Source organism: Ursus arctos, unplaced genomic scaffold (genome assembly GCF_023065955.2).
Source record: "Ursus arctos isolate Adak ecotype North America unplaced genomic scaffold, UrsArc2.0 scaffold_24, whole genome shotgun sequence".
Lineage (NCBI taxonomy): Eukaryota > Metazoa > Chordata > Mammalia > Carnivora > Ursidae > Ursus > Ursus arctos.
The window spans coordinates 41692639-41720309 of record NW_026622919.1 but is presented as its reverse complement, the minus strand read 5'-3'; the positions used below and the strand labels follow the sequence as shown (position 1 = coordinate 41720309).

General features: G+C 36.6%; 1 protein-coding gene across 3 annotated transcripts in view; it reads left to right on the top strand.

Annotated features, from left to right (window-relative positions):
- Window positions 1–27671, top strand: part of SSH2 (slingshot protein phosphatase 2) — a 241197-nt gene that overhangs the window by 74442 nt on the left and 139084 nt on the right. For all 3 annotated transcript variants that reach the window (XM_026517772.4, XM_026517768.4, XM_057318133.1), the window contains one exon: window positions 21573–21616. In XM_026517772.4, the coding sequence (XP_026373557.1) occupies window positions 21573–21616 (44 nt within the window). The remainder of the gene's footprint in view (window positions 1–21572; window positions 21617–27671) is intronic.

Below are 27671 nucleotides of genomic sequence, written 5' to 3'. Positions count from 1 at the left end.
GGTCGGATTAAACATGAGCCTGTGATCCAGTTCAAAGCAGTGAGATGAGAGGGGAAGTTGGAGGAGGTGGGGGTGCAAGAGGCTTCTGGGACGATTTTCCTTGTACTTAAGAGACACAGGGAAAGAGCTGTTTTCTTCAGCTGACTGTTGTTGGGTATATATGTGATGGACTTTGAATGTGGCAGTCATCTTGGGACCATATTAGCCTGAGAGAAATGCTGACACAATCAGGATGGCAGAGCCAAAAGACAGGAAAAACTGCAATGTTGAAAAATTTCAGCTACAGAATTAAGGTGAAACTTTTCTTTATTGTTTAAGCCATTTTGGTGTGGCTTTTTTTAATTACTTAGCACCGAAAAACATCCTGAGTAATAAGTAGAGATATCATGGGTTCCTCAGAAAAGAAGTTCTTGGAGCGCTACATAGTTCCATTGGACCTAGTATATGCCTTATACAGAGTTGAAGTCCAGTAAATTTTTGTTAGAGGAATGTGGTTGTCTTTATTTGTGTTTATAGTTAAAAGCACTAAAAGAATAAAACACTTTTCTTCTTCCTCTAACAGTTCAGTACAAAAGCCATTAGATGGGACTAAGCATGGTAGGTGTCTTCAGGCACCGAGGCTCAATGTGAGTGGGATTTTGGCACCCTGAAGTGGATTATTAGAACCTGAGTAGGGTGATGAGGGGTCTCTGTGGGAAGCAAGGATTGCAGGTCCTAAGACAGGGGATGTTAGAGCCTAAGGAACATGAAGAAGGCTTCTACCCAGAGGGACATTGGCCCAATGTAAGGTGTCAGATCCCAAGTGGGGTGAAGAAAATATTTGCTTATACTGTTCTGGAAACTTTACTGTAATTTTGTGATCATATGTGCCCCAAATGCACCTCTGTATCATTTTTTAATGAAAATGTCACAAAGTTAACATTTCTAATGCCCTTTTAAAATATGAAACTATTGTTTATTTTAATATATCACTTAATATATCACTAAAAATTCCAAAATTCCTCAAAACCCTGTCTATTTGATTAAAGCAACTTTGCCTTCCCAGCGAGTCAGCTTATTTTCTATAATGCATAAATTTCATTAATTATAATCTGCACTTCATCTGCATAGAAATTATTTTTCATTTTAGTTTTCAGTGGAGTAAAATATTTTATTTATAATTTATAATTTATAATTATTTATAATTGTACTTTGGCACTTTAAAAAAGTTTCAAAGGAAACTTTATAGAAATTATCTTTTAAAGAATAAATATCAGGCTTACTGATGTCCCAAACTCTTTGATTTATGTAAGCAAAAGTTTCAGCTCACCATTATTATCAACACAACAGCACGGTATGGTTGCAGTCTCTTTGAAAATGTGATTAGGTAGTCAAGATTAGCCCCATTTTATTAGTGATAAATAATGACCAACCTAAGTCCCCCTGTGATCTTCAGGAAAAACTAGAGCTAGGTTGATTTTCCCAAAGCCAAGGGGCTATTAATTGTCTATTAAATGTGCTTTGTGGAAATGAAGAATGGAGAAAATTGGGGCCAGAAGAAAGGAAAGTAAAAGAGTACCTGGCTCAAAAGAAGTTTTTCTTCAGTATTTGTATGATCTCATTTTAACAAAAGCTTTCCATAACTAGAAATACATACCAACTAAAATGTGCTTAGTTTAATGAGATGGAGGAAGTGGAACACTTCTTAACTAATTGCCAGTCTCAGGTAGCTGAGCTGGTAGGTTGCATATCGCTGGAGATGCTGAAGGGGTAGGTTAGTGTATAAGGAGGTACAGCATCTTTGAATTCAGAGGACAAGACGCATTGAACGAGAGGGCACTCATGACTGGGTCTATCTGGGATCTTAATAAATGTGGCCTTTGCCTTTACTTAGCTACAAATTTGACCCAGGTTATTATTTAGCTCTTGTTTCCAATTTCTTACCACCATGAATTCCAAAGCTTATTAGGTATAACATATTTAGATATTCTTTGGTTATTATTGCCTTGGTTGGCTGATTATTTGCTTTATGTCCTTATTGCTATGTAATAGACCAGAATGTTACCCCTCCATGGTTTTTTCATTTTTGTGAAGTCCATTTTACTCATTTTCCCTTTCCTTACCTAGAAACTTTTTTTTCATAATTTGCTTTCATATTTCATATTTCACTCTCTTTACAGTGTATGTATTAGGTTCTTTACTCTTAATAAGTAAGGATAAGTTGTAAATACATGTAATTATAATTGAAGGAAGAAGAAAAATGCAGGAAGAAAGAATAGGAGTTTAGGAAAGGAGAGCTCATACCCAATCAAGGGAGATCAGAGACTTCAGGATTTTGCATGATTTTCCTAAAAGCAGGAACCAATCCTTGATGTAAGAAGGTCAGAGCAAAATATGTTTTTGACTGAAGCATTTCCCTAGGATAACTGAAGTGGTTTGAATTCCGAATAGACTCTTTCAGATGCTTGTTGATGGTATAGGAGAAGAGAAATATGACAGTGCCTAGAGTTCTTACGGTTGATGGTTCCCTCAAATAGCAGAGGCAGAAATTGCTGCACAGTCCAAGGGACCAATTGGAAGAGAGAGGTGGCAATGGGCTGAATTCAATCTAATCTGAATTTCATATCATAATTTTTTTATTTTTCTAGTTTTCCAGTAGGCTTCTTTATGATTTAAAATCCAAATCTACATTAATAGCCTGTGAGGTAGTCTCCATGGCAGCTCTCATATCAGAAATTTGGTGAAAGCGTTTTATTTAAATTTGTTTTATTCTGTAAATGAATGATGAGGAATGAAGGAAGTCTTGAGGAATAACTTTTAGAAGGGAGTTAGGATTTTTACTGCAGACAGCATAAAAGCTGGGACCTGGGGTGTGCAGTCAGTATGTATGTGTGATAAACACCAGTAATATTTTATTTCCCAACTACTTGTAGTTACAATTTATTTTTGCTTATTTGCTTATGATTGATTATTGGATTGCTTCCTTTATCAGACTGAAGCCCGGACTGTATCTGTTTTATCCCCAACACCTAGCACTATGCTTGGAGACTGGAGTGACTTATGAGACAATTCCTAAATAAATGGGCATGTAGGTCTGAAGTGTCATGTCCCATATATCTGTGGTAGATTCATTTAGAAGAATCTAAGATTGTCAAGAGTCATGTAGAAACAGATTTTGCTTTTCTCACACAAGCTTTTTGAAGTGAAGTATGGGGAAAAAGTTGAATATTTACAACCTGTGGTATACCGTTTAATTTACATTTATTTTGTCTCTCTCCATTACAAGCATAACTATTATTGGCATTGGTGTTTATTTTAATCAATATAAGAAGAACCATAACTTTTGAGTTAGTTTGCCTAACGCTCTGAAAATGTCATGAGACTAGTTCATATAAAATAGAATAGTTTAAAAAGTGGAAATATTTTTAATATTTCCTATATTTTACTTAGGTGAAATTGTTTTAAACTCTTATTCAAGCCAAGAAACAAGTATTTATGAACCTAGTATTGATTAATTATTAAGTTATCTGTGCAATGCAGTTGCTCTAAAGGCTGAGGATCAGATGTGAATATGTTACATAGCTTTCATAATTGTCACAGGTAGCTATTAATAACTGCTTATTTGCCATTGGATTGTGCATACTGAGTATTTAATTATGTGACTCCTCAAAGCTGCGAAAATTGGAAATGATCACTTTATAAAAATTCAGTTCCGTGGTGCAGTCTGTGGAAGCATTTATTTGAGATTGATGATGACTGTGTACATGTGTTCATATTATATGCATAGATAAAACTGTAAACCACTATTGATTTTCTTCAAGGCCTAGTTTTTCTTATTGTTGGTCTTTTAGATCTTGCAGAAAATATAGCATGAACACTTTTTTAAATGATTTATTTATTTATTCAAGAGAGAGAAAGAGTGTGCACGTGTGAGTGGGGGGCAAGGAGGTGGACAAGGGAAAGAATCTTCAAACAGACTTCCTGCTGAATTTGGAGCCTGACTCAGGACTCATCTCATGACCCATGAGATCATGACCTGAGCTGAAACCAAGAGTCTGATGCTCAACTTTTAGAGCCACGCAGGCACCCCAGCATGAACACATTTTTTTTTTGCCATCTCAATTTACTTTGATAGTTTAAGAGGGTTTTTTTAATCTGTAGTATACTTTATAGCTATTATTTTATTCCATATTTTGTTCCATAGTTTCGGTTGACTCTAAGTTTTATGAAACAGTAGCATGTAATATTTCATTTTACCAACCCTTATTTAGTAGTCTTGGGTACTTTTTTCATAGGATGTTCAAGGCTTTGTTTATCAGGAAAGTTATGTTTCCAGGAAATTAGGGAAGTAATAAATATTTCTTGGTGGTTGCTTCAAAGTGTTTACTGACCAGGATACTGTCTAGGGAATGTCTTTTTAGAAACCATATGATAATTGTCTTTCTCTGCTTGACTTATTTCACTTAGCATTATCTCCTCCAATGCTGTCCATGTTGCAGCAAATGTTGAGAAATCGTTCTTTTTGATAGCTGAGTAATATTCCATTGTATATATGGACCACAGCTTCTTAATCCAGTCATCTGTTGAAGGGCATCTCGGCTCCTTCCACGATTTAGCTATTGTGGACAATGCTGCTATGAACATTGGGGTGCATATGGCCCTTCTCTTCACTACGTCTGTATCTTTGGGGTAAATACCCAGTAGTGCAATGGCTGGGTCATAGGGTAGCTCAATTTTTAACTTTTTAAGGGACCTCCACACTGTTTTCCAGAGTGGCTGTACCAACTTGCATTCCCACCAACAATGTAGGAGGGATCCCCTTTCTCCACATCCTCTCCAACAATTGTTGTTTCTTGCCTTGTCTATTTTTGCCATTCTAACTGGCGTAAGGTGGTATCTTAGTGTGGTTTTGATTTGAATTTCCCTGGTGGCTAATGATTTTGAACATTTTTTCATGTGTCTGTTAGCCATTTGTATGTCTTCATTGGAAAAGTGTCTGTTCATATCTTCTGCCCATTTTATGATTTGTTTATTTGTTTCTCGTGTATTGAGTTTGAGAAGTTCTTTGTAGATCTTGGAGCCGAGATACCCTTCAACAGATGACTGGATTAAGAAGCTGCGGTCCATATATATAATGGAATATTACTCAGCTATCAAAAAGAACGATTTCTCAACATTTGCTGCAACACGGACAGCATTGGAGGAGATAATGCTAAGTGAAATAAGTCAAGCAGAGAAAGACAATTATCATTTGGTTTCTCTCATCTATGGAACATAAGAACTAGGAAGATCGGTAGGAGAAGAAAGGGATAAAGAAAGGGGGGTAATCAGAAGGGGGAATGAAGCATGAGAGACTATGGACTCTGAGAAACAAACTGAAGGCTTCAGAGGGGAGGGGGTGGGGGAATGGGATAGGCTGGTGATGGGTAGTAAGGAGGGCACGTATTGCAAGGTGCACTGGGTGTTATACGCAACTAATGAATCATCGAACTTTACATAAAAAATTAATTAATTAATTAATTAATTAAAAATTTAAAAAAGAAAGAAAAAACTGCTTTTGCTTCCAGGAATTGCATTCTTACGGCATTGCTGGTTCTTTTTATTGTTTGTTGTTTTTGTTTTTGTTTTTTTTTAATTTTCACATATCACTAAATCCCTGTTGGGGATGTACTAGTTTCTCAAGAGGAAATATCTAACTAGTGACAATGAGGATAGATGTTTTCAATTAAGCTTTTCTGTACTAGAATTTGTAAATAGGTGAATGGGCTTCCTATCAGGTATGGCCATCTTGCCTTCAATTGTTTGCCTTTTTTATCTCCTGTTTCCTCCCCAGTTCTATTCAGTTTTGAGGGAAAAATCTAGATCAAAGAATACATTACTAATAGATAGCAGGATAATTAGCAAACTAATCTGACTATATCATCACAGGCTTCCTGTAGTTACTTGTCTTGATTGTCAGAATTTTAATGACCCAGAGCATCACTGATGAGGTATATCCCGAACAAGAAGACAAGGATTAGATTGAAAAGTTGGTTATAACAGTTTCTTCTGTCTTAGACTGTTAACTGGTGAGGGGATGGTGGGAAAGATGCATCAATAATATTTTCCCAGAGTTTAGAATATAAATATTTTCTAAAGTTATCTCAAGGTATAAAATTCAAAGACCAAGGAGAGAACTTCTTGAGGTTTGTGCAAAATGTAAGGGAAAGGTAGATAGGAGCCTTAGGGAAGTAAAAATGAGGCTGGAGGAGAAAATGGGGAGACACTGCGGAAGTATTTAATGAAAAACAATAGACACATAAGAATGAATAACCAAGAAGCTTCTGAGGTGGGTTAGATAATCTAAAATTGACAATGCATAATTCTTATTTTTAATAAATTAGAGGGGAAATTCAGATGACTGAATAGTTCTCTCTCATAAGATTTTACCTTTCTCTTAAACAGCATTTTGTAATCATGCAGTTCTAGTTAGACTTACATTAGTAGGGGAGGTGCTCTTGTTATAGTTGAGTTGCTGGGTTGTCAAGGTTAATGGGGATTGTAGTGTAATTAAATCTTCCTGCAATAAGTTGCCAATTTTTTTCCCCTGTCATTTATTTCCATTAATAAAATAAAGCCAGGGGTGTTTTAACTGTGGAAGACTATTAATAATTGGATTCCTTATGATGTTCAGTGTGTTAGCAAGGATCACTAGCGAGGCCTAACTTATATTATGAATTAGATCACATTCTGATTTATAACTTCATGTTTTTTTCTTCACTTCAGTACCTCTGTTTCATTTCAAGTAGGCTTGGAGGCTCTGGGTTTGTTTAAGTACTCAATCAACTTTTTCGCTGCTTTCATTTTTTAGTGTTTTATATATGGAAACCAAATAAAGTTAAGTGGGCTGCCCTGTAGTCTTAGAGTAGATCAAGGAATTAGAATAAGGAGTCAAAAGCATCTAATCTTCTCTTCATATGTATTAACTGATCATACTCCCCAGAATTTAATTTATATGTTAATTGCTCAATATTAGGCACAAGCTTTATTTTATTTTATTTTTTAAAGATTTTATTTATTTATTTATTGGAGAGAGAGAGCGCGCACAGGCATGGAGAGCGGCAGGTAGAGGAAGAAGCAGGCTCTCTGCTGAGCAAGGAGCATCGTGGGGCACCTTCCCAGCATTCTGGGATCATGACCTGAGCTAAAGGCCGAGGCTTAACTGACTGAGCCACCCAGGCATCCCGCGCAAGCTTTATTTTAAAGTTACACACAGCAACGGGTGCCTGGCTGGCTCAGTTGGTAGAACATGTGACTCTTGATCTCAAGGCTGTGAGTTCAAGCCTCACATTGGGTGTAGGGCCTACATAAAAATACATACATACATACATACATACATACATAAATATATAAGTAAATAAAGTTACACACAGCAGCCCTCTGCAGTAATTCTCAAATCTTTCCACCAAAAGTTTCTCTAACAGCAGAAGAGAGTGAGTAGGAAACCTCTCTCAGTCTGGGTTTATAGAGTTTAAAGAAGTCTATTATAAGCCTGAGATTTATTTGAATTTTCATGGTCTATTTCAAGTTTCATGTTTATATATCTGTGTCTTTGTTGCTATAAAAATATTACTTCCCATTGGGGTGCCTGGGTGGCTCAGTTGGTTAAGTGTCAGACTCTTGATTTTGGCTCAGGTCATGATCTCAGAGTTGTGAGATTGAGCCCCCCCCCCCCCCCACGGATTCCGCTCTGGGTGTGGAGCCTGCTTGAGATTCTCTCTCTCCCCCTCTCCCTTACCCTCTCTTTAAAAAAAAAGATTTAAAAATATTACTTCTAATCAAGTAAAACTGATGCCCTGGGAATATGATTTATATTCATCCTTTGATTTCGGTAATTCCCACCACACTGGGGCATGACCCTGAAGGACTTGTATCCCTAGAGAAAAAGAACATTGAATAGGAAAAGTTGTGAACTCAAGTTGAGTTCACATGGCTATAACGAGAAGCTGCTGTTCAAAGAGGAAGAAAAGAGCGTGTCATTTACTCAGGTAGCCTCCTGCCAATAGAGGCTTTTATTGGTTGATCTTCCAACTTACTAATTATGTCTCTTTTAAAACATTGATTTGATTATATGTGTAATCTTTTACCTAATATATCAGAAGACATCTAATTAAGAAAAGAAAAAGAATAGGAATCTGTATATTCTCCCATGTCCTTACTCCATATTTTTAAAGTTTTTTTTCTGATTATAATACATGATCATTGTAGAAAGTTTAGAGAATATAAATGATGATATAGAAGAAACCACTTATCACCCACATCCCATAAGAAACCTGCCCTTTTTTCAGTAATCCTCACATTCTGATCATGTTCTCATTTTAAATAAACAGTATAAACTTAGGACTTAATAAAATTCTATTGTTTAGCAGTTTCTTAATTTACTCAACTTCTCTTGTCTTTGTACATTAAGGTGGCTTACAGCTTGTTTGCTATTATGAATAGTCTGCATTTGGTATCCTTGTATATAAATCTTTGGGGGTATTTCTGTTTTGTTTTTGTTCTTTTCTAGAATACATTTCTAGACGTGAAACTATAAGGTCAAAAATAGGGCCAATTTTAAAGCTCTTGATAGAGAGTGCCAAAAACATTGCCCATTTTCATGATCTCTTGACAGTATTGCACATTATTATCTGTTTTATCTTAAATAATTTAATAGAAAAAATATGGTACAGCATCTTTACTTGAATTTTTGTGTTCTTTTTATTTCAAGCTAACCATATTTTTACTTCCCTTTCAGCCCATTTTTACTTCCTTTTCAGACCCTATGAATTATCTTTGTCCAGTTTTCTTTGGGGGTATTTGCCTCTTTTTATTGGATTCATTGGAATTCTTTGTTTATTGAAACTATTAATCCATTGTTTTATATATGGTGAAACTATTTTTCTCAGTTTGTCATTAGACTTTATTTTACTTTATTTATTTTGCTATTTTCCTCTCTGTGTATATCCTTTTATATTTGAATATATGGCATGTTTTTAAAATGTGTGACCACATACTTAACATATTCAACCATGTGAAGATACTAAAAAATAAATAGGAGAATTGTATGGTATATGAATTATATCTCAATAAAGATGTTTACAACAACAACAAAAAACAAGACAAATACTATGTGCCAGGTACTTAGATATGAAGACAAAACATGGTCTCTGTCTTCAAAAAGCTCACAGTTTAATGGGTCTTTCTATTGTTTTATTTTCTACGAGGGTTAGAGGTAACTATCACCAGTCCCAGAAAATAAAATAAATAGAATGCATTCCTAAAAGAAGAGAATGATGATTAGGTCACTAATTCCTGTTATTGAGAACATTGCCCCATTCATCTTTAGTTCTATCAGAATTCTGTTATGCAGGCCTCTAAAATGATTGACCATGAGAAAATATGCAACAGGTATGGCTATGAATATTCTTGTGCTAGGAATTTTTCCTACATTTTTGTATTTAAATTATATATAGTAAATAATGTTTGAAGACTGAATCTGCAACATGTAAAATGGGACACCTTGGCTGAGGGATCTGTTCCACTATACTTGAGTAGAAGTAGGCAAGGAAAGAAAGGAATGAGGTGTGTTATAGGCAGAGCGAACAGTATAGCAAAGTCCAAGATACACAATGGCCTGTCTTGTTGAAGATACTACCAGAATTTCAGGATAGCAAAATTTACCTGCAGATATTAGATACCTAATATCTGAAACCAAATGTTATCATTTTCAAGAAACTAACTGTTGTCATTTTCCAAGGAGAAAGAAAATACTTGTGACACTAGCATTGGTCAAGAGTAGAAGAAAACTACTTCCAGCTAATGGCAGAAAGTCAACCTACTACTGCCCTTGCACCTTTAATGACAGACATTTTGCAAGAGATCAAAACAGCAACAGCAAAGTGTTTAGGTACTTTATAAAATCTAGCCTTAGCATCTAAAAAGTTCGATGGCATTCACAACCCTCTTATTTGGAAGTTAATATTCATGCTATGTTAGTGAGACCTGAGGATTCCCACCAACACCCCATATGACAGCTCCTCAGCCTACTAAGTCAAGTGTATATATAAGAACCTCTCTCTGGTGACCTCACCTCCCTCGGACTTTAAAGGAATGAGTCCTTTAAGACCAAGCACATCTTAAGTTGACCAAAAGGAGAACCTAGATTGAAATCATGGTCCAGCTAGTATACACATTGTTAGTCATTGGCTTGAGTGATGATTAGGGTGTGCCTGAGATGGGAGGGGAAGCTTGAGGTAAGGTAGCCAGTGACGAGTGCTGCTGTTGGCATTCGGGGTATGTTTGTGACGTATAAGCAAGCACATGTCCCTGTCAGCTAAGCCAGGTTTCTAATGTATAACTTTTCTAGTGGTCCATTTTGCAATTAAGAAGCATCTTATACCACAGAAAGTTATTCTGTGAAAGATTTATATACTAGCTAAAGGCTCTGTCCAAGGTTGAAAGCACTGAAACATGTCTTTAAACAACACATGATATTTTCTCAGTATTTTCTGTGGTTGCAGTTTCTCTGGGTCAACCACAGAATAAGCCTTGACTTGTCTGCCCTCTAGTGGAGATCTGTGATTATAGTGAGCAATGTCCTCTGGCTTTAGGAAGAGTATACCTCATTTCTCTTGATTGGCTTTCCAAATCTTAGCCTGTGCTTCCTTAAAGAATTTTTATTACCACCAAAGAACATATTTATAATTTTGTTCCATTTTCTAAGACGCTGATAAATACCTTCCCTAGCTTCCCCATGGGATCAGGCCTAGATCTCTGCCCTTTGCAACTTTGCAACTCACATCAAGGATTTCTATTTGTAGTTTTTTGAGGAACTGTATTTTCAGAGTGGTTGTATCACTTGACATTCCTACCAACGGTGCATGAGGAGAGTTCCCTTTTCTACACATCCTTGCTAACATTTATTTCTTATGTTTTTGATACTAGCCATTCTGACTGGTTAGCCATTCTGACTGAGGTTATGATCTCGTTGTGGCTTTGATTTGCATTTCCCTGATGATCAGTGATGTTGAACATCTTTTCATGTATCTGTTGGCCATCGTAAGTCTTCTTTGAAAAAATGTCTATTCAGGTCCTCTGCCCAGTTTTTAATCGTATTGTTTTGGGGTGTTGAATTCTGTGAGTTATTTATATATCTTGAATATTAATCCCTTATCAGTAATGTCATTTGCAAATATCTTCTTCCATTCAGTAGGTTGCCTTTTCGTTTTGTTGATGATTTCCTTTGCTGTGCAAAAGCTTTTTGTTTTATGTAGTCCCAATTGTGTATTTTTCTTGTTTCCCTTCCCTTGGGTGACATATCCAGAAAAATATTGCTAAGGTTGATGTCCAAAAGACTTCTCTACTGCCTGTTTTCTTTTAAGAGTTTTATGGCTTCATGTCTTACATTTAGGTCTTCAGTCCATTTTGAATTTATTTTTGTGTATAGTACGGGAAAGGTCTAGTTTCATTCTTTCACATGTAGTCGTTCAATTTTTATTGAAACCATTTATTGAAGAAACTGTCTTTTCCCCATTGTATATTGTTGCTTCCTTTGTTGCAGGAGCACATTGACAGTTTAAGAGTGGGTTTATTTCTGGGCTCTCAGTTCTAGTCCAGTGACCTATGTATCTGTTTTTATGCCATTACCTTACTGCTTGGATTACTATAGCTTTGTAGTATAGTTTGAAATCTGGGATTGTGATACCTTCAGCTTTGTTCTTTTTTCTCAAGATTTCTTTGGCTTTTCAGAGTCTTTTGTGGCCTTATTTCTGAATAATGTTTCAAGTTGTAACTTTGTTTAATTGTATTCTAATTCTTTATATCCATTAACAATTAAAATGTTTAATATTGGGGCGCCTGGGTGGCACAGTGGTTAAGCATCTGCCTTCGGCTCAGGGTGTGATCCCGGCGTTATGGGATCGAGCCCCACATCAGGCTCCTCCGCTATGAGCCTGCTTCTTCCTCTCCCACTCCCCCTGCTTGTGTTCCCTCTCTCGCTGGCTGTCTCTATCTCTGTCGAATAAATAAATAAAATCTTTAAAAAATGTTTGATATTAAGAGATTTTAATAATCAGATTTTACTTAGCCTCCTCCAATGTTATCAATGCCTTTTATATTTTTAAATTCCTTGGGGAGGCATGGTAATCATGTGTCGCAGAGGGCTGGTACTAAAACCAAAAGGCAGTCTAAGCAATTGAAATGTGGCTAACAGGACACACAAAAAACAGAACAGGTGATACAGGTGAAAGGGGCATGCAGGCATTATCTCCAGGGTGAAGCTTAAACAGAACTAAGATCAAAATTTTAAAATCAAAATTTAGAGCACAGAAAAGATTTGCAGTAGGTAGAGATGATATTCAAAACATTTAGCAACTAGTATGGCACGCCTATAAACCAGTCACAATAGGCAGGAGCAAGACATGGAAATCCTCTGCTGTGCCAGGCATCATTCTGTTTGTTATTGGATCTTGAAACATTCTGAGAGGTGGTAGACAGCTACTATTTACCATCTGGTACAGAAGTATTTCAATGTTTAAACAATTAGTATAGTTGTACCACTGTGTCCTGGCTGAACATTAGACCGTATGTCCATATTGAGGGCTCAGGCTACAAAGAGGGAAATGGACCAATGGTGGAGTCGTCAGAGAGTGAGATATGGTATTTCACTTGAGTAGGAGGGAACAGAATTTGGACAGGGAGAGAACGCAAAGACAAGGTCTTAGGATCAGGCACCTACCGCTGCCCCCAAGGTATTCTTTTGATACAAGAGAAGCAGCTTGTTCTGGCAGAATATATATTTGACCTTGTCAGACAGAATCTTGACTCTGCTGCTTACTCTTAGGTTACTTTGAGCAAATTATCACACTTTCATGAGGAAGTTTCTTTAGTTGAAAAGTAAGTCTCTAATCATACTTGCATAGCATTCATCCCAGGGTGGCTCAAATGAATAATAGTTATGAAAACACTTTAAATTATGGAGAACCAAAAGATGGCACAGAGGCATAGTCTTATTACCTTATGGTGGATGCTGCTTGTTCTCTACCCCCATTTTAAGCACTCATCTTGGATTGACAGACCAAGGATATGACCAATAATTTAATGGAGATGAGGCACATGATATATTGAAATTAGCCTAAGGTTTAGTCCATTCTGCCATGTACTAGGTTGTGATACCTAATTCTGATACCAAGGTTATGGTACCTTGGGCAATATTTATTAATTCATCAATATCTACTGAGCATGACTGTCACTATGCAAACATAGTCCTGCCCTTACAGACCTTACAGTCTGGGGAGCGGGACAATAGATGCTTTTGGAGAGCTAAGTTCCCATCATCACAGATCTCCCTGGTACCTAGCACACTTACCTTGAGGGAGTAGTAGCTATGTGTACCCCAGGCTTTTTAATGTTTTTCCAAATGTTTAAGAGAAAGGTTTTCAATCTTTAACTGCTTGTTAGTTATCTATGAAGCTTTTTAAATGTACACATTCTTGGGCCGCATACCTCATGGTGTACTGGTAAGTGTTTAAAAACCTGTTCTGGGTGGGGGCTGTTTGTAGCATTTTTCTGATAAATACTCCCACCTTGGCCACTTTCAAGCTACCAATGTGAATGTCTTGTGAATCTTGTGAATGTCACAAGATTCCTAAAAAATCTAACAATTGGCTCTCATGAGCCTACTAACCAGCCCCAGCACACCATTGGCCCCACCTCAAAGCTAAGGAACAAAAATTGGTAAGCATGAGACCTGGAGATTTTTGTTATTAAAAAAGTTGTAAAGGGAGCCAGAGTTAGGAACCTTGTAAAGTTTTCATATTGCATGCTTGTCAGATATAACAGGTTCACAACACAGGAAGACTTGTTGCTTTTTAAAACCAAGTAGCCTCAAAGAGTTGAATCTCTGATGATAGAAAAGACAGTGTAGCAATTCTGAAATTTTCACAAGTGGGTGAGTTAAGTTGCACATATTAAATAAATTTTGGAGATGTCTGAGTGGCTCTGTCGATTAAGTGTCTGTCTTCATCTCCAGTCATGATCCCAGGGTCCTAGGATCAAGTCCTGCATCAGGCACGCTCCCCCTGCTATGCTGTCCCTCTCTGTCTCTCTCTCTCTCTCTCTCTCTCTCTGACAAATAAAATCTTTAAAAAAAATTAATAAAGGATTGTAGACAAAAGACACCCAGCAACAGCTCCCAATGGTAACCCAGAAACAGAACTGGGTGTTGCCACAAGAAAGATGCATAGTAACTGTCAAGTTTGGAGGGAGACCGACAGCCTCTCAGGTGATTTTTTTAAAATGTCATGAACTTAAGGCTTTGAAACCATCTTTCAAAGCTGGGGAGGGATGTAGGAGGGGAGAGGGGCCTTCCACTTTGTTGAAACAGTGTGGACAAAGGAAGTTAATAGGTACCTTTGAAGTATAATGAATGAGTCCACTTGGATTGGAGAATATGGAAAGTGTAAATAATCTTAAACAATAAGGTTTGGGAAGGTACTTAACACCTATCTAGTGCAGTGTTTTTCAAGGCTAGCAGCACATCTCTCTCCCCAGCCTACTCATCAGCAAATACCACTTGGATGCTTACATTTTTCCAAACATCTTTTACTTAGCAACCTACTTTTATGCTCAGGTAATAGATTCATAAGAATGCATTAATCTTTCAGTTCACAGTTAATGGTTCCTGAATACCCTAAAATTAAATGCACATTTAGAATCTCATACCATATTGTTTATAGGTTGAATTTTTCTTAAGAGCATCAAAAGCTAATTATTTAACAATAGGAGGACTGTGTGATATAAAAAGAGCAACAAACATGTAATTCAGTCATTTAATTAATTAGATCTCTTCCTTACACATTAGAAATGATTCCGTTCACTAAGAAGAAACTAAGAGCTACCTCTATACTTTTCTCCTGGTAATTTCTAATGCTCTGAGCAGGTTGACTATTTGGCTTCTGAGCAGGTTGACTATTTGGCTTTTTTTCTTTTTCCTGACAGTGTGTGAAGTTATTTGACAAGGTAGTTGGTTATATCTGTCATATGAACTTGTTAGAATAGAATAGTAGGCATTGTACCTTTAGCTACCATTTAAATGCCACTATTCACGATAACTGCATGACTTATTCTTATTGAATAAGCCGTGTTTTATTTTTGCTTTTGTGGCAATGAATCCTACTGAAAGAAACATAATTGGGCATTTTCTTCATTTCTTTTAAATCCATTTTACTCTAAGGCCTACAATACCTTGATATATACTAAGTTGTTTTTTTCTTTTTCTAAGAAATAGCAATGGGAAGAAAATCATTCATTGCCCTGACTAGTGTAATATTAATCTAAGAAAGAAAGACAAAGTTGAGTAATAATCCATTGTATATAAGGAGGGCATGTATTGCATGGAGCACTGGGTATTATACACAAACAATGAATCATAGAACAGTACATCAAAAACTAATGATGTACTCTATGGTGACTAACATAACATAATCAAAAATAATAACAAAAAATAAAAAAAGAAAGACAAACTTGAGGATCTTGTAGTAGAAGCACTACTCTGACTTGCCTTTTGGTGTGCGCCCAAGGAATTTTCCACTCCTTTGGCACTATTTTAAAGTATAGAACTCATAGAAGAAAAATGACAAAGGATATTATTTTATTATAAGCCATGAAAAAAGAAATGCTTTCCTTTGTGGCTCCCTCCCTACCCGCTATCTTTGTATATAGGTACAAAGCCAGATTTTTAGTTTGGAGGAAGTTAGTTATAACAGAAAGATAGACCTGAGTTCAAATCCTATCTAGACCACTTATTAGCATTGTATCCTTAAATAAGTCTAATTATGGTGCCTATTAAATAAAATATGCCTCTGTAGATATAACTAATTTTGTCCGTGTGTGGCCACTAAGGAAGCATCAAGGGTGTTTTTGCTTTTTATTTCTCCATATACTCTCATCACAATTCTCACAGGTAAAAAAATCCAGGGCACCTGGGTGGCTCAGTTGGTTAAGCGTCAGACTCTTGATTTGGCTCAGATCATGATTTCAGGATCGTGGGATTGAGCCTCATGTCAGGCTCTGTGCTCATCAGAGAATCTGCTTGAGATTCTCTCTGTCCCTCTCCCTTTGCCCCTTCTCCCCCACTCATGTGCACTTTCTCTCTCTCTCCCTCTTTCTCTCTCTCTAAAATAATAAATCTTAAAAAAAAAAATCCACCAAAGAGCTGAAAATAATTTGAATATCCCCTTTTTGGTCTGTTCCTTTTAGGTATAAAGGGAAGGGCATGAAGTTAGTAATAGGCCATAAACATAAAAGGTTGCTCAACCTTATTAGTAATCAAGGCAAAGCACATTGAGACCATTGGCAAAAAATAAAAATGATGATTCCAAGTGTTGGCTAGAATTTAGATCAACCGAAACAATTCTTCCTGGTGGGAGTATAAATCAGCACAACCACCTTGGAAAATAATTTGGCACTATCTTGTGAATGTTAACCTTTATTTACTCTGTGACCCTGCAATTCCACTGCTTGGTAGATATCCTGTGTTGACACTCTTATGCATGTAGACCAAAAGACATGTACAAGAATGTTTATAGTGGCATAGTTGATGTCACCAAAAATTGGGAACAATCAATATAAGTAGAATGGATAAACTTTGATATGTGCATGTAATATAGTCTTTTACCCCAGTAAAATGAAATATAGTTATATGTAATAAGTGAATGATCTTGTTTGCATAATACTTACTATTTAAAAAGCATATTGGGAAGACTACATACATATAGTACAATTTTTAAAGCTCTTAAATAATCAAAACTAAATGATATATTGCTTAAGAATATAGATGTAATTAAAAAGGCAATGGAATTAAAAAATAATGAAGTGAGGTAGAACCAATAAAGTAAATAAAAATGAAATTCTAAAAAGATATTCAAATAATGCGAAAGAAGACAGAAAAGGAAGAATAGAGTAATAAAACTGTAGGTGACAAACTGAAAGTAAATAGTAACAGTATAGACCCAAATCTGACTGTATCAAATTACATTAAACGTCATTGAACTAAACACTACAATTAAAAGGCAAAGATTGTCACAATAGATAAAGGAAGATGTGACTTTATTTTTTTAAAGATTTATTTATTTCAGAGAGAGAGAGTGTTGGGAGGGGGGTAGAGAGGGGTAGATGGAGAGAGAGAGAGTCTCAAGCAGACTCCACACTGAGTACAGAACCCAATGCGGAGCTGAATCCCACAACCCCAAGACTGTGACCTGAGCTGAAACCAAGAGTTGGGCACTCAACCAAATGCACCAGCCAGGCTCCCCAAGATGCAACTATATTTTGTTTATAAGAGACAGTCTTTAAAATATAAAGAGATTGGAAAATATGTCTTGCAAACAGTGAGCATAAATAAGTCTGTAGTGGCTATATTAATATCAGATAAAGTAGATTTCAAGACAGAAAGTCTTACTAGAAGATAAAGCAATCTTGAAAAACAAGAATCAAATTAGAGGATTTATATTTCCCTCAAAACTTAATAAAGTACAGTAGTCAAGATAATGTGGTCCTGGCATAAAGACTGACAAATAGATCAATGCAACCGAATAAAGAACCCTGAAGTAGACTTCACCTATACAATCATTTGATTTTTTTTTTTTCAAAGGAGCCAAGTAATTCAATGGGGAAAGGAAAGTCTTCAACAAATGGTACTTGAAACTAGATATCCGTGTGGAAAAAAATGAACTTCCTGCTCACACCATATACAAATATTTTTTCAGGATGGGTCATAGACCTTACATATAAAACCATAAAGCTTTTGCTAAAAAGTATGGTAGAGTAGGGGCGCCTGGGTGGCTCAGTCAGTTGAGTGCATAACTCTTGGTTTTAGCTCAGGTTATGATCTCAGGGTTGTGGGATCGAGCCCCAAGTCTATCCCTCTCTCTCTCTGCTCCTGCCCCCATTCATGCACACTCTCTCGCTCTCTTTCTCTCTCTGTCTCAGATAAATAAGTAAAATCTTCAAAAAAAGAAAAAGAGGAGGAGGAAGAAAATACCTTGTGCAACATTTAAAAAAATATGGTAGAGTATTTTTGTGACTAAAGGGTAAGCAAAAGTTTCTGAGGACATGGAAAACAATAACCATTGGAGAAGAAAATTACTAAACAAACTGTAATTGCAGCTTTCAGACATTGTTGATAAGTGTAAAGTGTTACAAGCACTCTGGGAAAAGGCTTGGCAATTTCCTATAAAACTATGCATGCATCTATCCCATTACCCAAGAGAAACAAAAACATATTTCCACAAAAAAAAAAAAACACAGAAGAGGGCTCCTGGGTGGCTTAGTCAGTTAAGCCTCCAGCTCTTGGTTTCAGCTCAGGTCATGATCTCAGGGTACTGGTATCAAGCCCTGCATCAGGCTCCACACTCAGCAGGGAGTCTGCTTGAGATTCTCTCTCCCTCTTCCTCTACCCGCCCCCTGCTCGTGTGCTCTCTCTCCCTTTAAAATAAATAAATCTTAAAAAAAAAAACCAAAGGAATGTTCATATAACAGCTTTATTCATAACAGACAAAAATTCAAACACCCCAAGCACATATATCAGTAGGAGATAAACAAACTGTGGTATATTCATACAATGGAATCCTCAGGAGTAAAAAAGAATGAGCTCCTGTTAAATGCAACAACATGGATGAATCTCAAAACAATGCTGAGTAAAAGAAGCCTCGCACAAAAGAGTACATACTATATGTTTCCATTTATATGAACAGTGGAATCATATAAATGGAATTATATGCTATGTGCTAATTTGGGGGTGGGGAAGTTGTGATAGGAAAATCAGAACAGTGGTTACCTCTAGGGGTGGGTGGTGCCAGGTGTTGACTGAGAAGAGGTACAGGAAAAATTTCTGAAGTGATAGAAATGTTTTGCTTCCTGATACAAGTTTTAGTTACACAAATATATACATTTTCAAAACTCATTGAATGGTGCACTAAAGATTTGTGCATTTCATTGTATATAAATTTTACTGTAAAAGGCAAAAACTGTAATACTGAATTCTAATTAATTATACACATTTAATGGTAAATGTACTGATGTCTGTAACCTACTTTGAAATGCATCAAAAACAAGATGGATTGATGGAAAGGCAGACAAATTAATATGTGATAAAGTAAGTATATAAAATATTAATGGTAGAATACATGTGGTGAATATACAGATTCACTATACAGTCTTTCAACCTTTTTTTATGTTTGAAATTTTTTATGGTAGAGTGAGAACAAGAAAATTATAAACTTAGAATTCAAGATAGTAGTCACATCTTGGGAGAAGGATAAGAATGGAGATAGGTAATAAGCACACAGATGCAAAGGTATCAGTACTAGTCTAGCTCTTTTTATTTTAAGGGTTATTTTTTTTAAGATTTTATTTATTTTAGAGAGAGAATGTGAACAGGGTGAGGCGCTAAGGGGGAAGGAGTAGGAGGGGGAAAGAATCTCAAGCAGACTCTATGCTGAGCGCAGAGCCCACCATGGGGCTCGATCTCACAACCCTGAGATCATGACCTGAGCCGAAGCCAAGAGTTAGATGCTCAACCATCTGAGCCACCCAGGTGCCCCCGTACTAGTCTAGCTCTTAAGTGTTCACAGATATTCATTGTATTATTGCACCTCATAACTTACATTTTTCTTAAATGTACCCTTTATATAGTTTTCATACAATTAAAAAATATGGCAAGAATACATTACGAAGTTGAGCTCTGTTAACCAGTAATAACAATAATGAAGCATTTTTGTTAAATGACATTCCAGGAAATCATTTCTGTATATTATAGTTCCCTTGGGCCTCAAAATCTAACATTTACATTTGCTTATCTGAATCTTTTCATTTTCTTTCTTGCAAACTTTCTGGGTTCTGTTGACTCTGGAGGCAATCAGTTCTTTTCCTTTTAACACCTTTCTTTTCAATCCCTAAAAGGAATACTTCTGAACCTAAAACCTCCCCTACAGGCAAATAGTTTAGCACACTATGACATTTAACCTGTCTTCTCTCTGTGGGTAGAATCTTTGCTGCCTTCTTCCCTTTGTGGAAAATAATAAGCATGCCTGAAATCAATAACAAAAATAAAATGGGAATTAAAGTGTAGAGTTTTAAGTAATAGTAGCTGACCAGGAATGGAGACAGAATGATGTAGAGGTGAATGGGTTTGGTTCCATAAACTCGAAAATGTAGGTGGCTCAGTGGCAGACAGTACACACTGTTTGAAATTATTTTTGTCTTCCAGTTTTGATATTCACCAAATAGAGCAAAAGTGACCAAAAAACAAATATAAAATGTCAGGGAACAAACTTAAGGAAAATCTTAGCACCTTAGTATTATTAATTCTCACATCTTTTCTCACTTTTCCTTTATGTCAATATTCTTGTGTACGTGAAAATCTGTGTAATAACTTATACGACCTCACCTAGGCCAGGGAGGAGTAAATGATATGCTTTTTCAATGTGTTAGGAGGCAGTATTTTATCAGTTTTAATTCTAGCTTCACCATATGAGTTTCCTTGGGCAACTTACTTAGTTCCTCTTTGTGAATTTCAGTTTCTTCATCTGTAAAATCCATACTTCATTGAATCTAAATTGCCATGTTATAACACCCTCAATTATGTGCCACTAAGAAAAAATAAATATTGCAATTAAACTATGATTCAGTGCTTTTTCATTGATTGAGCTATCATTGACTGACTATATTTATCCTAAGCTCTGTGTGTGTGTGTGAATCAGTGAGAAATATAGTACCATCAGCCTTCTGAATTATTTTTTAAGGTTTTATTTGTTTGTTTGTTTGTTTGTTTGTTTGTTTATTTTAGAGAGAAAGCATGCACAAGCAAGGGCAGGGGCAAGGGTGAGGGAAAGAGAATCCCAAGCAGACTCTGCGCTGGACGTGCAGCCCAGTGCTGGGCTCGATCTCAAAACCCCCAAATCGTCACCCAAGCAGAAACCAAGAGTCAGATACTTAACCAGCTGAGCCCCCCCAGGCACCCCTCAGCCTTCTAAATTTATGAGTAATAAGTAGGACAGTGTACTTGAAGTGTAGAGCAAGGAGCCTGGCACATTATAAATATTCAGTAACTAGTAGCCTTTGTGTTGAGGGTGATTCTATTCGTGATTTGATCGTGTGCACTTTGTGAAGTGGCTCATTGTTTAGGTTGTTCTTTGGGGATCAGAATTATTAATAGATCATCTCAATGAGATTTGTTGGTGGCAATCAGAATGCCCACTCATTTTGAATCTGAAGTAGCATAACAGTGGCATAACATCTTTCGTTGGTTTTCAGAGGTAATTCTTTTAACTTTTGGCATTTTGTTATCAATGAAATTTGTCGGCTATTGTTGAAGTTTCCTCCAGAAATAAATTCTGATACATATCAGCCTTCCATGTTGGTTTAAGTTGCTATTTATGGAGAGAATTTGTTCAAGTGCACAGATGAGTGAAATATTCCTACATGTAAAGCTTAGTAAAATTTTATCGTTGATACTATGATATGAGACCTCAGATTTTAAATTTATTTTTTTTATCATTTTCCTGTCTATGCAGGAGGCAGACAGTGGGGAGGAGGAATGCCGGTCACAGCCCCGGAGGTATGTTTGTTCATTATATTCTATAGCATTTCTGTAGTTAATGTTTTTTCTCTAATTCTTTCTTAGTCTTTTCAGATTAGCTTATCCTGGTTTCCCAAGAAGCTTAATTGGTCTCTTAAGAATCCAGTTACTGACTCAGAGATTTAAAATGGTAGATTGCATTATGTTGTACACATGAAACTCATATAATGTTGTATGTCAATTATACATACATACATACATACATAAAATGGTAGATTGCTTTAAGAAAGTGCAGGTATGCCAATATTGGCCCAACTTTTACCCAAGTCTAGAGAACTATCTTGAATAATAAAAAAGTAAATTTTCATTACCTTTTAGGAAAATATCAACTGAACATTTCAGCCTTCAGTTTTGTACTTAGGTTTATCATTCATTTTGATAGATATTTAAATTCTTATAGATTGGTCAATATTTCACTTCCTAAATACAAAGGATATACTGAGTAACTTACCCAGTCCTTCAAATACAATGAATACTCACAGAGTAGTGGGCGTATTGTTAAAAGGGTACCAATATCTGCTGTCATTAAAAGAAAAAAGAAAAAGATTCTGTGAGATATTTAGGAAGTATATAAATATTTTTGTTATCTCCTTTAAATGGTTTATAAATCAACTTTTTTCCTCAAGATACAGTTCTGGTAAGTTCAGGATGGCCATTTAAATGCTACCAAACTTGTATCCTCTGAACACAATCGCATGAACCGTTCCGTATGATACAGAGGAAGTATACAAGAAGCATGCTCAGTGTGGAGAACCTGGCTAAAGAGAATGCTTCCTTAATAATGAATTATGAAGTGTTTGTTGCTGTATACCACTCTTGTAAACTACAAGTTTATATAAAAATAGTTCCTTTTCATCAATAACTGAGGTTTATTGACAGTATTTTTCCTGTCTTGGTTAACATGAAAAATTTGGCTTGAAGCTTAATTTCTCACTCTCTCTTGGGGAACATCTGACAGTGAAGCGTCATTCTTTTGCATAGCGCTTAGAGATAGAAACCCAGAAAAAAAATTTAGCTGAATGATCACCAGAGGCACCATAACCTTATTCCCATTAGAGTGAAAAGAGGATTCCAAAAGATTCTGAATTTTCTACTAGGCCAGATGTAAAGATCGTTGGGTTAACTTCAAGCTTTACATATTGACTTGGCATCTACTGGGATAATTGTTGTTCCAAAAATTACATAATGATGAGGCAATGCAAGTTTACTCTCATTCACAGTCCTGAATTGTCAAGCCATTAAGAACCATAAAGACCACTGTTTTTAAAGTTGTTGGCAATAAATCATTAATAGGACTAGCAGAGTGTTTTTGTAGGCATCTTCTGTTTAAAAGAAAAGGATCATTTATACCAAGAAGGAATGAAGAAAAACCTGGTAGCACCCGTTTTTTAAAATTTACTTGCCTGTTGTAATTTCTTACATTTAGTATGTTTCCCAGGCTCCTTCTAAATCTAATTGCTTTAGTCTGAGTCAAAGCAAAGAAACTTCTTTTAAGTGCCAGTAATGCACCTTATATATAATGCAGCATCTACAGCTAGATGGTCTGTAAGAGATTGATTTTTTGTGTGTGCCTGACTACTACAGATTATTCTGCATCCCCATCACTTACCACAGAATAAACCAGCAGTGAGTTAGCACCATTTCACTGAGCCTCCCTGAACTCATCTTTTCAGTTCGCGGGCTCAATTGTGGTGCGTTGTAGAGAATTGAATAGTAAACAGCATTATATTTAAAACTAATGCCAATTCCACATAATAAAAAAGATGTTGCACTAATTATCTCTTATTTTAACCAAATGCCATTTATTGGGAAAGCCTTAGGTTAAAAGTAATCATTTAATATAATTAGCCCAAACTATGAAGTCTTTAAAAACCGATGTTCACAGGCAACAACAAAAATAGATAAATTAGTCTACATCAAAACTTTTACAAATCATATAGCTGATAAGGGGTCAATGTCCAGAATATATAAAGAACTCTTACAACTCAAACACAATAGAAGAAGAACAGCCTGTCTTATTCAGCTCAGGGTCCTATAATAAAATACGATAGACTGAGTGGCTTAAACAACAGGAATTTATTTCTTACAATTCTGTGGGCAAGGAAATCCAAAATCAATGTGCTGGCAGATTTGGTTCCTGGTGAGAGCTTTCTTCCTGGCTTTCAGACAGCTGTGTTCTTGCTGTGTCCTCATACGGTTGTGTGAGAGAGGATGCCGTGGTCTCTTCTTCATATGTAGACATGAATCCTGTCATGGGAGCCCCGTGATATCATCATGACATCATCCAACCCTAATTTCCTCCCAAAGGCTCCCATCTCTAAATACCATCACATTAGGGGTTAGGGCTTCAACATATGGATGGGGGGGGGGGGCACACAAATATTCAATTCATAACATTCCACCCTGGCCCCCCAATTCATACCCTTCTCACATAAAAAATATTTTCATTCCATCCCAGTAACCCCAGAAGTCTTAACTCATTTTGGCATCAACTCCGAAGTCTGAAGTCCAAAGTCTCATCTAAATATCTCATCTAAATCATGGGCCGCCGGGTGGCTCAGTTAGTTAAGCATCTGCCTTCGGCTCAGGTCATGGTCCCACGGTCCTGGGATGGAGCCCCATATCAGGCTTCCTGCTCAGTGGAGAGTCTGTTTCTCCCTCTCCCTTTGCCCCTCCCCCTGCTTGTGGTCTCTCATGCTCTCTCTCTCTCAAATTAGTAAAATCTTTTTTAAAAAATATCTGTATCAGGTGAGATTAGAGGCAGAATTTCTCTCCAGCTATGAACCTCTGAAACCAGGTAAGTTATGTGCTTCAAGACACAGTGGTAAGATAAGCTTAGAAAAACGTTCCCATTCCAAAAAGGAAAATATGAGAGAAAGAAGAGGTGACAGGCCCTAAGTTAATCCAAAAGTTAGCAAGGCAAATTCCATTAGATCTTAAGGCTCAATAATAACACTCTTTGGTTTGATACTTTGCACTGGGGACCCACTGGGGCAGTTGTCCTGCCTTCAAGACCCACTGGAGTGGTGGTGTCATCTCCACGGTTCAGCAGGGCAGCCCTGCACCTTTGGCTCCCTTGAAGTGCCACCCATCTGTCATTCTGCAAGGACCCATCTATCTGACACTGTGCTGGGCAGCAGAACCAGCATAAAGGCAGTTTTGCCCCTCAGCCCTTGCACTCTAGGTCTGTGTTTGGAGTAGCAGTCCTGATGATCTCTGAATCGCCTTTGGGATCTTTATTCCCTTTTCTTGACGGATAATGTATATTCACAGCTTTCCTTCATTCCATCTTGTTTTCTTTGCTTCCTTCAGTCCCAGCTGGCAGTGTTTCTGCTAGTATAAATCCCATCTCTATTCCTGGCTTCTGTGGAGATGGCTGTGGAGAGGTCCATGGTTCACACCCACTTTAATCACCACACCCTTTCTTCTGAACATGCTTTCTCATTTTTCTACAACATAGGGAATTTTCCACATCTCTAAGTTCTGTTTCATTTTGCTTAACAACTTCTTCTTCAATTCATTTCTCTCTTCTCATATTTTACTATTTACAGTTGGAAGGAAAAGAAGCTGTTCCTTCAGTGCTTTGATTAAAAATCTCCTGAGCTTAGATATCTGATTCCGTCACTCACAAGTTATACGTTTCACAGAACACTAGAACATGAACATAATTCAGCGAAGTTCTTTTGTACTTTATAACAAGTATTGCTTTTTCTCTGTTATCCAATAACATGTTCCTTATTTCCATCTGAGACCTCATCAGAATGGACGTTACTGCCCGTATTTCTATCAACATTTTGTTTATGATTATGATGTATTCTTTAAGAAGATGGAAGGCTTTTTTGCCAGCCCTCCTCTTTTCTTTCTGCACTCTCACCAGAATTGCCATTGACACTCCCTTCATGACAATCTTACCTTTTTCAAGCAGGCACCTCAGAATTCTTCTAGCCTCTAGGCATTACCCAATTCCAAAGCCACTTCCACATTTTTAGGTATTCAGTATAGCAGCACCCCACTTCTCAGTACCAAAATCTGTATTTGAGTTTTCCAGAGAAAGTAGGAAATATGTGGATAGATTTAGTATAAGGAATTGGTTCACCCAATTATGGAAGCTGGGAAGTCCCCAAGATCTGCAAGTTGGAGACCCTGGAGAGCTGATGGTCTAACTTCCAGTCTGAGCCTGAGCCTGATCAGGAAAAGACTGATGTCATAGCTCAAAGACAGGCAGAGGGAGCAAATTCTTCCTTGCTCAGCCTTTTGTTCTATTCAGGCCTTCAGTGGCTTTCAATGGAATGGTGTAGCCTACCTACATTGGGAAGGGCCATCTGTTTTACTCAGTCTACTTATTGAACTGTTAATCTCATCCAGAAACACCTTCAAAGGCACCCCCAGAATAATGTTTAACCAAATTTCTGGGCGCAGGAATTTGTGGCCCAGCCAAGTTGACACATAAAATTAACCTTTGAATAACTCAATTAAAAAATGGGTAAAGAACATTTCTCCAAAGAAGATATGCAAATGACCAATAAGTACATGAAAAGATGTTCAGTGTCACTAATCATTAGGGAAATGCAAATCAAAACTACAGTGAGATATATCACCACACTCATCAGGATGGCCACTATCCAAAAAACAGAAGATAACAAGTATTAGTGAGGATATGAAGAAATTGAAACCCTTGTGCACTGTTGGTGAGAATGTAAAATGGCACAGTATAGCAGGTCCTCAAAAAACTGAAAATATAATTCCATATGATCTAGCAATTCCACTTCTGGTTATATACCCAAAACAATCAAAAGCAGAGTCTTGAGAAATTTGTACACCCATGTTCATAGCAACATTATTCACAATAGCCAAAAGATGGAAGCAACCCAAGTGTCCACTGGCAGATAAATGGATGAACAAATTATGGTATATACATATAATGGAATATTACTCAGCCTTAAAAAGGATGGAAATTCTGACACATGTTACAACATGGATAAACCTTGAGGACATTATGCTAAGTGAAATAAGCCAGTCACCAAATAATACATATTGTATGTTTCCACTTACACAAGGTACCTACAGTAGTCAGATTCTCAGAGATAGAAAATAGAATGTTGATTGCCAGGGGCTGGGGGAAGAAGAGAATGGAGTTATTGTTTAATGGGTATAGAGTTAAAGTTTTGGAAGAGAAAAAAGTTCTAGAGGGGAATGGTGGTAATAGTTGCTCAACAGTGGGAATGTACTTAATACACACTTACAAATAGTTAAGATGGCAAATTTTATGTTATATACATTTTACTGTAGTTAAAAAACAATGTATTCATGCTACATTGGCCCCTTTTTATGACAATTCTGCCAATACTTTGTCTTTCTCAAAAGATAAGCATAAAAAGATAACATGATCACAGAGCTAAAAATCCGGTTGTATATTTTTTTTTGGTAAAAAAGCTAAATGGATGACACTTAATGCCAGTCTTCCTTGTGCATGTTTGTGAACTCATTGCATTGCTGATTGTGTTGTAACCCACTTTGCTTAATTGGGAACAACCAGGAAGGTGAGTATAAGACTAAACCATACAGCATTCAATATTCAACGATTTGACCTATAAATGGCTCTCTCATATGAGTTAACTAATAAAATTATAAGACAATAAATAAAAATGAACAAAAGAAATATACTGAAATCTCTGAAATCCCAAGACATCTTTTTTAAGGTGAATAGTGGTGATAGGAAACAAAGTACTTTAGATCTAAATTTAGAAAATAAGCATTTTAATTATAGTAGAGTTCTTTTATTCCTGTGTGTACCAACTCTAAGCTAAGAATTGTATAAAGTAAAGAGAAAAGGAATGACCTTTAGGAAATTGTTTGTAAGGTCAGAAATTTATAGTATTGTACAATAATATGGCTTCAAAGATCCAGAAATTGTGCTATTTTTTTTAAAAAGGCAAATGAATATTTAAACCACACAGGACAGTTTTTATATTGTCCCCAGTCAATTCAAGCAATACATATAATATTTGTTACCAATTTTTGTTTGTTTCAAATT